Source organism: Moschus berezovskii, chromosome 12 (assembly GCF_049115385.1).
Source record: "Moschus berezovskii isolate FMDL1 chromosome 12, NW_MosBer_1.0, whole genome shotgun sequence".
NCBI classification, from domain to species: Eukaryota; Metazoa; Chordata; class Mammalia; order Artiodactyla; family Moschidae; genus Moschus; species Moschus berezovskii.
The window spans coordinates 40229042-40243587 of record NC_142471.1 but is presented as its reverse complement, the minus strand read 5'-3'; the positions used below and the strand labels follow the sequence as shown (position 1 = coordinate 40243587).

The 14546-nt window shown below is 37.8% G+C and overlaps 1 protein-coding gene across 4 annotated transcripts in view; it reads right to left on the bottom strand.

Annotated features, from left to right (window-relative positions):
• Positions 1 to 14546, bottom strand: part of CCSER2 (coiled-coil serine rich protein 2) — a 179554-nt gene that overhangs the window by 32169 nt on the left and 132839 nt on the right. For all 4 annotated transcript variants that reach the window (XM_088842069.1, XM_055425313.2, XM_055425314.2 and 1 more), the window contains one exon: positions 569 to 658. In XM_088842069.1, coding sequence (XP_088698195.1) covers positions 569 to 658 — 90 coding nt within the window. The remainder of the gene's footprint in view (positions 1 to 568; positions 659 to 14546) is intronic.

Sequence of the window (14546 nt, the reverse complement as noted above, 5' to 3'; positions counted from 1 at the left end):
TAATATTTTTGAAAAACAATGAAGAAGCACAGAATCATGGTTATTTTCTACCATTAAGAAGAAAATATTCCTTATTCTATGCCTAAAACATAACCTTTACTGTCTGTATCTTAATGCATTTATGCTTCCTAACAGCCTCAACATTTGGGTAATTATAATAAGAGAATGTATTTGAAAAATATCAACAAATAAAAAGAATATGCTACATAATATATTTTCAGAGTCATATGCCATTGAAGAGGGAAGACTGTATTTTGGACTTCTTTTTCTTGTAGGCATGAGGAAACACCACTCTCATAAATACATGCAATGCAAGGGAGACTAGACATTCAAATAAAATGACCTACAGTATGCAGAATGGAAAAGCTATTAAAGCACATTCATTCATATAAGACACAGAACAGAAACTTTAGAAAGCACAGAAACAACTGGGAGACAAGAAAAATCCATCTAACTTAAAAAAAAAAATTGACAGTCATGGCAGGTGCAAAATTAGAGTAAAAACAGTAGAACAAAACAACAAAATAGAAAATGACAAGAAAAGAGGCTAAGAGCATGTGTTACTTACAGGAATTCTTCTCCAGGGTGTTTGGGTATATTTATCAGCATATGTACATTTTTCCTCTTTAGATTTCTGATGGCAGTTACACCGAGTTGCCTAAACAAAAACACAAATTTTTACATTAAAAATTTGTATATGCAAAATTGGTGTAGTTTTACATATACACTTATACATACAAACAAAGTCTCTCTTTACATATACACTTATACATACAAACAAAGTCTCTCTTAGGAGGTTAAAATAAAAGAAAAACATCAAAATCTACTCAGTAGTCTCCCATCTTATCCACAGACTAGGTTTTAGATTCACCCACCAAGGCAAAATTTTAAATAGTCAAAACTACCCTTGGCAATCTCATACCATGAAGCACACTACCTATGGTTTTATGTATATAAACATACATGTAAATAGATATAGAATATATATAGCAATATATAAGCATATAAAGAATATAATTGCAAAACTAAATATTTCCCCAAAATGGTACTATAATCACTACACCCAGTCTCTTAAACTTATTTTTGGTGGGACTCAGAAATTAAATACCACCAGTCCTCCAGAAAAGTTCTCTTCACTCACGCAATGCATTTAAAAGCCTCTTTAAAGATGTGTTAACTTTATTGGACTGGAATATTTTAAAGGATTTCTGTCCTTTAACAAAATCCATTTGCCCATCTCAGTTTGTAAATAAATTCTCTTAACTTCACTCAGAACATACTCATTCAATCATTTACACAACATAAAGTAACATGCCTATTGTGCAAACTATGGTCTCTCAAATAAACATCAAACTTTTTTAAAAAATGAAGACTGATAATGAGAATTTCTCCTTAGTGTGAAGCTGGAACACAGCTGTATTATTTATCAAACAACCTCACTGGAGGTAAATATACTTTTTTATAGGAAAACCTCTATACCAAATTCTTGATTATTTCATCAAGCTAAAATGATGTTTCTACTTTTAAAATATTTACCAAAATTCAAATTTTTTCTTAATTGCAATCAAATCATTACAATTTCCACAATCAAAATCTAGACAAAACAAAAACCTCTGTAATACAGACATATTTCCTGTTCTTTGTAATATGTACATATTTTCCATTTCAAAACATGGGACAATCATTGAAATGGAATTCAATATATAAGTAGGTCAACTCAGATCTCTTGGAATTTAATAGAACTTAACTTTTAACATATATGGAAGGTATGAAAGCAGAAAAAAGATAAAACATTAATCTTAATGCAAGCACATTACTTATTTTATCTTGACTACTGCAATTCCAGAAACAATTTCCTTTTTGCAGGCTAAGTGCTAACTAACACATGTAGGACAATAACTGGCAAATATTTGAATTTTCCATAATTCGGAAAATGTAGCTTTTAGGGACACTTCAATAGACAACAGCTACTCAAATCATTCCCTCTCCATCTGCATTCTTTATTGCTGACAGATTCTTTCAGATGCTCACCTTCTATGTGGTCCCATATTTTAGGAAGTAAATATCCTCTTTTGACTCAATGATAGATTTTGATTAGTCTGAACCAATCCGATTAATCCTACTCCTCAATGCTTAAGAGACAAAGAACCCAAATCTAGCCAATAAAACATGAGGCACTTCTGGGTTATTTCTTAGAAAGTGTTTTTAGTTTTAAAAATGGATATGCTAAAGAAAAACAGGTGCTTTTCCTATCTTTGGGGAACACAGCGTGAGTATGTTACACATAGAGTTAACACAAACATCTTGTGACCATGAAAGGACATGCAAGAATCCAAGAGGATTTCAGAAAAGTCATGCGAGAACTTTACCATTACCCATATGACCAATTAAGAAACCATGAAAACAGATGGGCCAATATACTTTCTTGTTACTTAAGCTTATAAACATTCTTATTTTCAAGTCACTTTAGTCAGACTTTTACTTAAAACTTAAAACATCACTAGACAGGAACTGATTCACTAGATGGGTAATTTGGAGCAAATCATCAAATAAGAGTTATTCCTTATCATGTAAACAAGGCTACGGTTTTTCCAGTGGTCATGTATGGATGTGAGAGTTGAACTGTGAAGAAAGCTGAGTGCCGAATAATTGATGCTTTTGAACTATGGTGTTGAAGAAGACTCTTGAGAGTCCCTTGGACTGCAAGGAGATCCAACCAGTCCATCCTAAAGGAGATCAGTCCTGGGTGTTCATTGGAAGGACTGATGCTGAAGCTGAAACTCCAATACATTGGCCACTCCATGTGAAGAGTTGACTCACTGGAAAAGACTCTGATGCTGGGAGGGATTGGGGGTGGGAGGAGAAGGGGACGACAGAGGATGAGATGGCTGGATGGCATCACTGACTCGATGGACATGAGTTTGGGTGAACTCCGGGAGTTGGTGATGGACAGGGAGGCCTGGCGTGCTGTGATTCATGGGGGTCGCAAAGAGTTGGGCATGACTGAGCGACTGAACTGAACTGAACTGAACCCATGGGCCAATTATAGCATTAAGGAGTTTACATACATAGTTCATTTAATTTATAATACAACACTATATGGTCAGTATTATTTTACTATCTCCACACACAGAAGAGGCTTAAAAGAAATTAAGTAACTTCCCTAAGAGAGTATGACTGCTGCTGCTGTGTCACTTCAGTCGTGTCCGACTCTGTGTGACCCCATAGACAGAAGCCCACCAGGGTCCCCCATCCCTGGGATTCTCCAGGCAAGAACTACCCAGGATTTGAACCTAGGTCTATGCAGCTTCAGTCTGGTCATGGGTTCTCAAATACTCAAATACACAGCTAGCCTACTTAAGCTGAATGCCACTTTCCATGTCTCCACAAAGAAGATTCTACACCAGTACTTTCATAGGATTACTCTGAGGACTCAAAGAACAAATATAACTAAATTAATTATTATTTAACTACAGTACGGACACGACTGAGCGACTGAACTGAACTGAACTGAACTGAACAGTATACTGAGGTGAAAATATACAGACATTCTAAGCATTTGGAATAAGATTTAAATAGTCAAGCCTCTATACTTTCTGGCTTAATTTTTGAACACTGCAATCTGATTTTATATCTGCATATTTCTCATAAAATAAGAATTTAACACGTTATACTGTCAATGTATTTTTTTAAGTTTACATATAAACAGAGGTTAGAGCTGAGTGTCTATTTCTGAAAAAAGATAAAAAGTATAGCAAGTTAGAAATGGAAAAGGACCTTGAAATCACCTAGAAAAACCTCCACATTTTTGATAAAGAAAGCACTAGAGTGATAGAAACTGCCAATGTCATTCAGCTAATGAATACGGACAACAAGAAAAGTTCTCTTATTCCTATTCCATGGCTCCTCTGATGACATTTTGCTATTTTTAAGAAAACTAATTAAGGGACATAAAGACAGAAAAAGACTATAAAGAGAAGGACAATTTTAATTTTGGTAATCTGAAAAATGCAGTTGCATATCTCTGCTTTCAATGGTTTATATCTTTTAATATAAAATTAAATCCTTTTAAATTCTTGATTTGAACAAGAGAAATTCTAGACCATAACTAAAGATAGGTGATGGGCTCTTTTAAAATAAATAATTTCTAAATTTAATATATCAAATACAGACAATTTCACATATCAATAAAGAGGAATGCTTTTGCTTATGTTTTTCTCTCTTTAGGATTCTCCTAGATATTTCTGAAACCTTTCTAAATGTTATTTGTAAGGTGAGATATTCCTCAGGATAACTGACCCAGTCTCTTTAATACGGGAGTACAATGGAAAAAAAAAAAAAAGATTCTAAAGTAAGAGAGACTTAAGGGATATAACTTGATGTAATGTAAAAACATATAAGATATTTTCAGAATTGGAGACATCAGAATATGGAATGAATGTTAGAAAATATTTTTAAATTACTGTTACCTGGTTAAAGGTAATATTATAAATGAGAAAAGCATTTTTTTAAGGGCATACTGAAGTTAAAAGAATTATTAAAACTTCTCAGCATAAAAAGCTGTATCTTTCATTATTTATTAATCACGTTATCAATATAAAGTGACTTTTTTTTCATAATTACTTCCATCTTAGACTTACTTTTTTAATTTTAATATTGAAACTCCCAACCTTTTATATTCAGTATTACTATGTCATTTTACTTTACCTAAATATCCTTTATGTAAAGAAATTAATGGATTTTGCTTTAAATCCTCAACAAAGCTCTCTACATGAGATAATGCCATCTCCATTTATTATTATATTAACATTCACTACATTTGGTCGAATTTCTGTCACCTTAGTTTTGCTATTTGTAGATATCCTTGGTATTTCTCTATGTCCTCGTTTACTTTCATGTTTTGCAAGATACATTATTCTAATCTACTAATAGTTACCTTAGAGCAGTTCACAAACATTTTATCTAAGTATACAATAATTTTAGATACTTATTTGTAGATAAATAATTCAGTACTTCTTCAGTATACTCTTTATCTCTTTCCTGAAACCTATTTCAAAAATAGCCATTTAAATTTTTAGTTAAAAATAATTTTTATTTCAAAAATGCTTTAATTTATAAATTAAACAAATTTAACATTCAAATGATATACAATGACATATGATTAAATAATGAGCCTCAAGTTTTCTCCCATTAGTAGTTGGGAAGATTATCCCATCGAGTCTCTCTACAGATGGGTTTCCATTCACCATTCATTCATTTTGACCTTTATTTCCTTATTCCTCAGTTATTTTAAAATTTCTCTCTCAAGTATTTGGGATGCTTCATTAAATAATTTTACAAAGATAAATGTGTAGCATATTTTTCAATACATTAAAGGTCAGAGAATGTACCTTTGTATATAAATAAAAATGTGTTTAGCTACAGAATGAGGGTCATAATCTTTTTTTCTAGTCACTATGAAAATTGGCTACATTGGTTGGGTTTGTCTTTAGCTGTTTTTAATTGAAGGATAATTGCTTTCCAGAATTTTGCTGATTTCTGTCAAACCTCAACATGAATCAGCCATAGGTACACATATACCCCCTCCTTTTCGAACCTTGCCCCCATCTCCCGCCACATCCCAGCCCTCTAGACTGATTTTGATACAGAGCACCCATTTGAGTTTCCTGAGCCATACAGCAAATTCCTGTTGGCTATATTATTTTACATATGGTAATGTAAGTTTCCATGTTACTCTTCCATACATCTCACCCTCTCCTCTCCTCTCCCCGTGTCCATATCTATTCTCTATGTTTGTTTATCCATTGCTGACCTGTGAATAAATTTTTCAGTACCATTTTTCTAGATTCAGTATATATGCATTAGAATATGATATTTGTCTCTTTTTTTCTGATTCACTTCACTCTGTATAATAGGTTCTAGCTTCATCCACGTCATCAAAACTGACTCAACTGCATTCCTTTTTATGGCCAAGTAATATTCCATTGTGTATATGTACCACTACTTCTTTATCCATTCATCTGTCAACGGACATCTAGGTTGCTTCCATTTTCTAGCTATTGTAAACAGTGCTGCAGTGAACAACGGAATACATGTGCCTTTTTCAATTTTGGTTTCCTCAGGGTATATGCCTAGGAGTTAGACTGCTTGGTCATATACTGGTTTTATTCATACTTGTTTAAGGAATCTACATATGGTCATCCAAAGTGGCTACCTCAACTTACATTCCCACCAACAGTGCAAGAGCATTCCCTTTTCTCCACACCCTCTCCAGCATTTATTGTTTCTAGATTTTTTTGATGATGGCCATTCTGGCTGCTCTGAGGTGATATGATACCTCATTGTAGTTTTGATTTGCATTTCTCTAATAATGAGTGATGTTGAGAATCTTTTCATGTGTTTGTTAGCCATCTGTATGTCTTCTTTGGAGAAATGTCTTTTTAGGTTTTTTCCCACTTTTTGATTGGGTTGTTTGTTTTTCTGGTATTGAGTTGTATGAGCTGCTTGCACATTTTGGAAATAAGTCCTTTGTCAGTTGTTTCATTTGCTATTATATTCTCCCATTCACAGAGTTGTCTTTTCACCTTGTTTATAGTTTCCTTTGCTGTGCAAAAGCTTTTCAGTTTAATCAGGTCCCACTTGTTTACTTTCATTTTTATTTCCATTACTGTAGGAGGTGGGTCATAGAGAATCTTGCTTTGATTAATGTCATTAGTGTTGTGCCTATGCTTTCCTCTAAGAGTTTTATAGTTTTTGGTTTTACATTTAGGTCTTTAATCCATTTTGAATTCATCTTTCTGTATAGTGTCAGGAACTGTTCTAATTTCATGCTTTTACATGAAGCTGTCCAGTTTCCCAGAACCATTTATTGAAGAGGCTGTCTTTGCCCCATTGTATATTCTTGCATACTTTGTCAAAAATAACATACCCATAGGTGCATGGGTTTATTTCTGGGCTTTCTATCTTGTTCCATTGGTCTATATTTCTGTTTTTGTGCCAGTACCATACTGTCTTGATGACTGTAGCTTTGTAATATAATCTGAAGTCAGGAAGGTTGATTCCTCCAGCTCCATTCTTCTTTCTCAAGACTGCTTTGGCAATTCAGGGTCTTTTAAATTTCCATATGAATTGTGAAATTTTTTGTTCTAGTTCTGAGAAAAATACCACTGGTAATTTGATAGAGATCGCACTGAATCTGTAGACTGCATTTGGTAGTACAGTCATTTTGACAATATTGATTCTTCCTACACAGCAACATGGAATATCTCTTCATCTGTTTATGTCATCTTTGATTTCTTTCATTCAGTTCAGTTCAGTCACTCAGTCGTGTCCGACTCTTAGCGACCCCATGAACCACAGCACGCCAGGCCTCCCTGTCCATCACCAACTCCCGGAGTTCACTCAAACTCATGTCCATCGAGTCAGTGATGCCATCCAGCCATCTCATTCACTGTCATCCCCGTCTCCTCCTACCCTCAATCGCTCCCAGCATCAGAGTCTTTTCCAGTGAGTCAACTCGTCACATGAGGTGGCCAAAGTATTGGAGTTTCAGCTTTAGCATAAGTCCTTCCAATGAACACCCAGGATTGATCTCCTTTAGAATGGACTGGTTGGATCTCCTTGCAGTACAAGGGACTCTCAAGAGTCTTCTCCAGCACCACAGTTCAAAAGCATCAATTCTTCGGCGATCAGCTTTCTTCACAGTTCAACTCTCACATCCATACATGACCACGGGAAAAACCATAGCCTTGACTAGACGGACTTTGGTTGGTAAAGTAATGTCTCTGCTTTTTAATATGCTATCTAGGTTGGTCATAACCTTCCTTCCAAGGAGTAAGCGTCTTTTAATTTCATGGCTGCAATCAGCATCTGCAGTGATTTTGGAGCCCCAAAAAAATAAAGTCTGACACGGTTTCCACTGTTTCCCCATCTATTTCCCAAGAAGTGATGGGACCAGATGCCATGATCTTCGTTTTTTGAATGTTGAGCTTCAAGCCAACCTTTTCACTCTCCTCTTTCACTTTCATCAAGAAAACAACGGAATAGGAAAAACAAGAGATCTCTTCAAGAAAATTAGAGATATCAAGGGAACATTTCATGCAAAGATGGGCTCAATAAAGGACAGAAATGGTATGGACCTAACAGAAGCAGAAGATATTAGGAAGAGGTGGCAAGAATACACAGAAGAACTGTACAAGAAAGATCTTCACGACGAAGATAATCACGATGGTGTGATCACTCACCTGGAACCAAACATCTTGGAATGTGAAGTCAAGTGGGCCTTAGAGAGCATCACGACAAACAAAGCTAGTGGAGGTGATGGAATTCCAATTGAGCTATTTCAAATCCTGAAAGATGATGCTGTGAAAGTGCTGCACTCAGTATGCCAGCAAATTTGGAAAACTCAGCAATGGCCACAGGACTGGAAAAGGTCAGTCTTCATTCCAATCCCAAAGAAAGGCAATGCCAAAGAATGCTCAAACTACCGCACAATTGCACTCATCTCACACTCTAGTAAAGTCATGCTCAAAGTTCTCCAAGCTAGGCTTCAGCAATACGTGAACCGTGAACTTCCAGATGTTCAAGCAGGTTTTAGAAAAGGCAGAGGAACCAGAGATCAAATTGCCAACATCCGCTGGATTATGGAGAAAGCAAGAGAGTTCCAGAAAAACATCTATTTCTGCTTCATTGACTATGCCAAGGCCTTTGACTATGTGGATCACAATAAACTATGGAAATTCTGAAAGAGATGGGAAAACCAGACCACCTGACCTGCCTCTTGAGAAACCTGTATGCAGGTCAGGAAGCAACAATTACAACTGGACATGGAACAACAGACTGGTTCCAATTAGGAAAAGGAGTACGTCAAGGCTGTATATTGTCACCCTGCTTATTTAACTTCTATGCAGAGTACATCATGAAGAACGCTGGGCTGGAAGAAGCACAAGCTGGAATCAAGATTGCTGGGAGAAATATCAATAACCTCAGATATGCAGATGACACCACCCTTATGGCAGAAAGTGAAGAGGAACTAAAGAGTCTCGATGAAAGTGAAAGAGGAGAGTGAAAATGTTGGCTTAAAACTCAACATTCAGAAAACTAAGATCATGGCATCTAGTCCCATCACTTCATAGCAAATAGATGGGTAAACAGTGGAAACAGTGTCAGACTTTATTTTTGGGGGCTTCAAAATCACTGCGGATGCTGACTGCAGCCATGAAATTAAAAGACGCTTACTCCTTGGAAGTATATTAAAAAGCAGAGACATTACTTTGCCAACCAAGGTCCATCTAGTCAAGGCTATGGTTTTTCCCGTGGTTATGTATGGATGTGAGAGTTGGACTGTGAAGAAAGCTAATCGCCGAAGAATTGATGCTTTTGAACTGTGGTGTTGGAGAAGACTCTTGAGAGTCCCTTGGACTGCAAGGACGTCTAACCAGTCCATTCTAAAGGAGATCAGTCCTGGGTGTTCATTGGAAGGACTGCTGCTAAAGCTGAAATTCCAATACTTTGGCCACCTCATACGAAGAGTTGACTCACTGGAAAAGAGACTGATGCTGGGAGGGATTGGGGGCAGGAGGAGAAGGGGACGGCAGAGAATGAGATGGCTGGATGGCATCACCGACTCAATGGAAATGAGTTTCAGTGAACTCCAGGAGTTGGTGATGGACAGGGAGGCCTGGCGTGTTGTGATTCATGGGGTCGCAAAGAGTCAGACACGACTGAGCGACTGAACTGAACTGATGTTCCTACTGCCATTTGCTTAATTGTTTGGGGTTTATTTTATAGATCATTTTTCTTCTCCTATATTTCTTGACTATATATGTATGTCCCTTTAACATTTGTTGTAAAGCTGGTTTGGTGGTACTGAATTCTCTTAAGTTTTGCTTGTCTGAAAAGCTCTATATTTCTCCATCAATTTTGAATGAGATTCTTGCCTGCAACAGTAATCTCCACTGCAGATTTTTCCTTTCCAGTACTTTAAATATATCCTGCCATTCCCTTCTGACCTGCAGTTTCTGCTGAAAGATCAGCTGTTTAGCATATGGGGTTTCCCTGGTATGTTACTTGTTACTTCTCCCTTGCTGCTTTTAATATTCTTTCTTTGTGTTTAATCCTTGTTAGCTTGATTAGTATGTGTCTTGGTGTGTTTCTCCTTCAGTTTATCCTGTGTGGGACTCTGCTTCTTGGACTTGAATGACTATTTCCTTTTCCATGTTGGGAAAATTTTCAACTATAATCTCTTCAAAAATTTTCTCATACCCTTTATTTTTCTCTTCTTCTTCTGGGATCCCTATAATTCAAATGTTTGTGCATTTCATACTGTCCCAGAGGTCTCTGAGACTATCCTCAGTTCTTTTCATTCTTTTTACTTTATTTTGCTATTCAGATGTTATTTCCACCATTTTATCTTCCAGCTCACTGAGTCCTTCATCTGCTTCAGATATTCTGCTATTGATTCCTTCTAGAGTATTTTTAATTTAAGTAACTGTGTTGTTTGTTGTCTCTGTATGTTCATTCTTTAATTCTTCTCAGTTCAGTCCGTTCATCACTCAGTCGTGTCCGACTCTGCAACCCCATGAATCGCAGCACGCCAGGCCTCCCTATCCCATCACCAACTCCCAGAGTTTACCCAAACTCATGTCCATCGAGTCGGTGATGCCATCCAGCCATCTCATTTTCTGTCATCCCCTTCTCCTCCTGCCCCCAATCCCTCCCAGCGTCAGAGTCTTTTCCAGTGAGTCAATTCTTCTCATGAGGTGGCCAAAGTATTAGAGTTTCAGCTTTAGCATAAGTCCTTCCAATGAACACCCAGGACTGATCTCCTTTAGGATGAACTGGTTGGATCTCCTTGCAGTCCAAGGGACTCTCAAGAGTCTTCTCCAACACCACAGTTCAAAAGCATCAATTCTTTGGCACTCAACTTTCTTCACAGTCCAACTCTCACATCCATACATGACCATGGGAAAAACCACAGCCTTGACTAGACGGACCTTTGTTGGTAAAGTAATGTCTGCTTTTTAATATGCTATCTAGGTTGGTCATAACTTTCCTTCCAAGGAATAAGCGTCTTTTACTTTCATGGCTGCAATCAGCATCTGCAGTGATTTTGGAAGCTAGGTCTTTGTTAATTGATTCTTACATTTTTTCCATTTTGTCTTCTAGGTTTTTGATCATCTTTACAATCATTATTCTGAATTCTGTTTCAGGTAGTTTGCCTATTTCCTCTTCACTTATCTGAATTTCTCTGTTTCTACTTTGTTACTTCATTTGTGTGGTATTTTTCTGCCTTTTCATTATTTTGTTTTTAACTTATTCATTTGAGGTCTCCTTTTCCGAGGCTTCAAGGTTGAATTCTTTCTTCCTTTTGGTTTCTGCCCTCCTAAGTTTGGTCCAGTGGTTTGTGTAAGCCACATATAGGATGAGATTTGTGCTGAGTTTCTGTTTGCTTTTCCTCTGATGGGCAAGGTTGAATGAGGTGATAATCCTATCTGCTGATGATTGGGTGTGTATTTTTGTTTTGTCTGTTGTTTAGATGAGGCGTCCTGTACAGGGTGCTACTGGTGGTTGGGTGATGCTGGGTCTTGTATTCAAGTGGGTTCCTTTGTGTGAGTTCTCACTATTTGATACTCCCTAGGGTTAGTTCTCTGGTAGTCTAGAATCTTGGAGTCAGTACTCCCACTCTAAAGGCTCAGGGCTTGATCTCTGGTCAGGAATGAAGATTCCAAAGTGCTTTGTTATGGTATTAAGTGAGATTAGAACAAATATCCAAAAATGAGAAATCAAAGATGAACCCCAGACAGATGGCAGTTACAAAATCAGACAAATAATAATTAAAATAATGGAATATACACATATACATATACACCCATGAGCAAAGTCAAAACAGTCCAACAAAAATAAAGTACAGTAGATTGACCTGGCAAACAAAGGAAATCAAAAATTATATTAACCAGTTAAGAACAAAACTAACTAAAGCACAAACTGGAAAACAAAACTAAAGCAAGGTACCACATGGGGAATTAAGCAATGAAAACAAAACTAACAAATACGTTGAGAGGAAAGAAAAGAAAGAAAGACCAGATATGCAAAGTTAAACAGGGGTAGATGAAGAAGACTTATATCCATTAAAGATTAATTGCAAGGTGAAAAGAACAGTAGGAAAGGCAAATAAATGAATAAATGTAGAAAAAATATAGTACATTTAAAAAAATTAAAATTGTTTTAAAAAAAGAAAAACAAAACATCAAAGAAAGAAAAAAGGAAAACTCCATAGAACTTCAAAAGCCCAAGAGGCAGAGATTTATAACAACAATAAAATGTATGACTGAATATATACATATACAACCATAAGCAAAATCAAAACAATCCAACAAAAATAAAGTCATATAGATTGACCTGGCAAACAAAGGAAACCAAAAATTATATTAACCAGCTAAGAACAAAACTATCTAAAGCACAAATTGGAAAACAAAAGTAAAGCAAGGTGCCAATTGGGGAATAAAGCAATGAAAATAAAACTAATAAATATGTTGAGAGGAAATGAAAAAAAAGAATAGATATGCAAAGTTAAATAGGGATAGATGAAGATTTATATATGTTTTAAAGAATGACTGCAAGGGGAAAGGAACAATAGGAAAAGCAAACAAAGGAATAAATGTAAAAAAATAATAGGTTTAAAAAATTTAAAAGAAGAGCAAAGAAAAAAAAAAGGAAAATGCCACAGAACTGCAAAAGCCCAACCAATGACGAGGCAGAGGTTTATAACAATAAAAATGTGACTGAGAGAAAAAAAAAGCTCAAAAGCTTAACAGGATTTCATAGTGCCAATAAAATCAACAACTACAATGGAGGGGGAAAGAGAGGAATAAAAAAGAAAAAACAATCCAAAAGAATGTACAGGACAAGTCAAAACATAAGAATAATAAACTTTTTTCTTGAGTCTCTGCTGTCAAAGTCCTTTCCCTCACTGGGAATCATAGTCTACCTCTCCTCCCTAGGATGCCCTCCAACATCCTATCCATGCTGATCTCTGGACCTGCTGTGGGGGCAGCTCAAATTCTAATCTGGTTCTACTCCTGTGTGTTCTTGCATCCAATGTCCACAGCTATCAGAACTACCGCGTTTTCTTTTGTGGGAGCTCTCAATGACCTTTTCTATATTCCACAGGCACAGAGTGTGCCTAGTTGATCACGTGGATTTAATGTGCAGCTTGTACAGCTGGTGGGAATGTTTTGGATCTTCTTCCTTAGCCATACTGCCCCTAGGTTTCAATTGTTTTATTTCCACCTCCGCATGTGGGTTGTCCAGTGCAGTTTGCTCCTAAGGCTGCTCTGGAGGACTTGGGTTTGCCCCTGTGAGGGCCAGGTGTGGAGGTGGTCCAGCTGCTTGGGTCGCAGAGGTTCTGGCAGCACCAGATATTCAGGGGAGTTAGCGGCTAGGGCAGCAGGAAATATAGTGCTCGAGAAGGGTATGGCAACCAGTATTGGCCAATACGCTCCAGTATTCTAGCATGGAAAACCCATTTCTCTGACAAAGCAGCCTGGAAGGCCACCGTCTACAGGGTAACAAAGAGTCGGACACTACCAAAGCGACCCTACACACATAGATGCAAGACTTTTTTGGCCTGTGGCAGTTCTGCCCCAGTGACAGTTGAGCATGAAGGTGGCACAGCTGCTTGGCTTGTGGGGACTCTGGTGGTACCAAGCGTGCAGGGACACAGACTGCCTCAGCCGCAGGAGTTATGGCCCTATCAGAGTCCTTTTTCAAGCCTCTTGTAGCTGGCAATCAGAAGGCCTCTTTGGTCAGTCTTCCTCCGTAGCTCCACTCCTTCAGGCACTTCAAAGGCTCCCTTGCCTGAGGTCCTTCTCTGTTGTTCCATGGGTCAGGGACATAGAGGAGTCCCCCTGGCTGGGGCCCTAGTCTGTAGATCAGCGCATCAGGCACTTAAAGGAGCACCCTGGGTGGGGTCTTGCTCTGTAGTTCAGTGCATCAGGTGTTTGATGGGCCAGCCTCTCTATTGTTCAGCTTCCAGTGCTGGCTTGTGGGGAAAGAGAGGCTATGGTGATGGCTCCATCCCCTATGCATGATTCAGGAGAATCGCCTTGCTACCATGGCTGCCTGGATTTCCTCCACAGGCATTTCCCACCACAATCTCCTCCCTCACATCCCCTTGATGCAACTCTCCTCAGTCAACAGCAGCGCCCTGGGATTGCTTCACAATCCCTAACTCCAGCTCCCAGCCACTACACCCTCCAGGGGACCTGGGTCCCTGCCTGGGGTATGTACAACTCCAGCAAGGGCCATCAGATTCTCATTCCATTTAGGCTGCCACAGATCAGTTGTTTCACTCTCAGCCTTAAATGTTTGTCCTCCAATTCAGACAATTGCCCCGATGTGGGGATCAGATCTCTGTTTCAGTTCCCCTACCCACTGAGGGCAGGTCCAGTCCTAGCACTTCTGCTTTTCCCCCTAGTTCCTTTGTCCTACCAAGTTTTGCATGGTTCTATATGTTCCTTTCCTCTTGTCAGCTACTCCTGTTCACT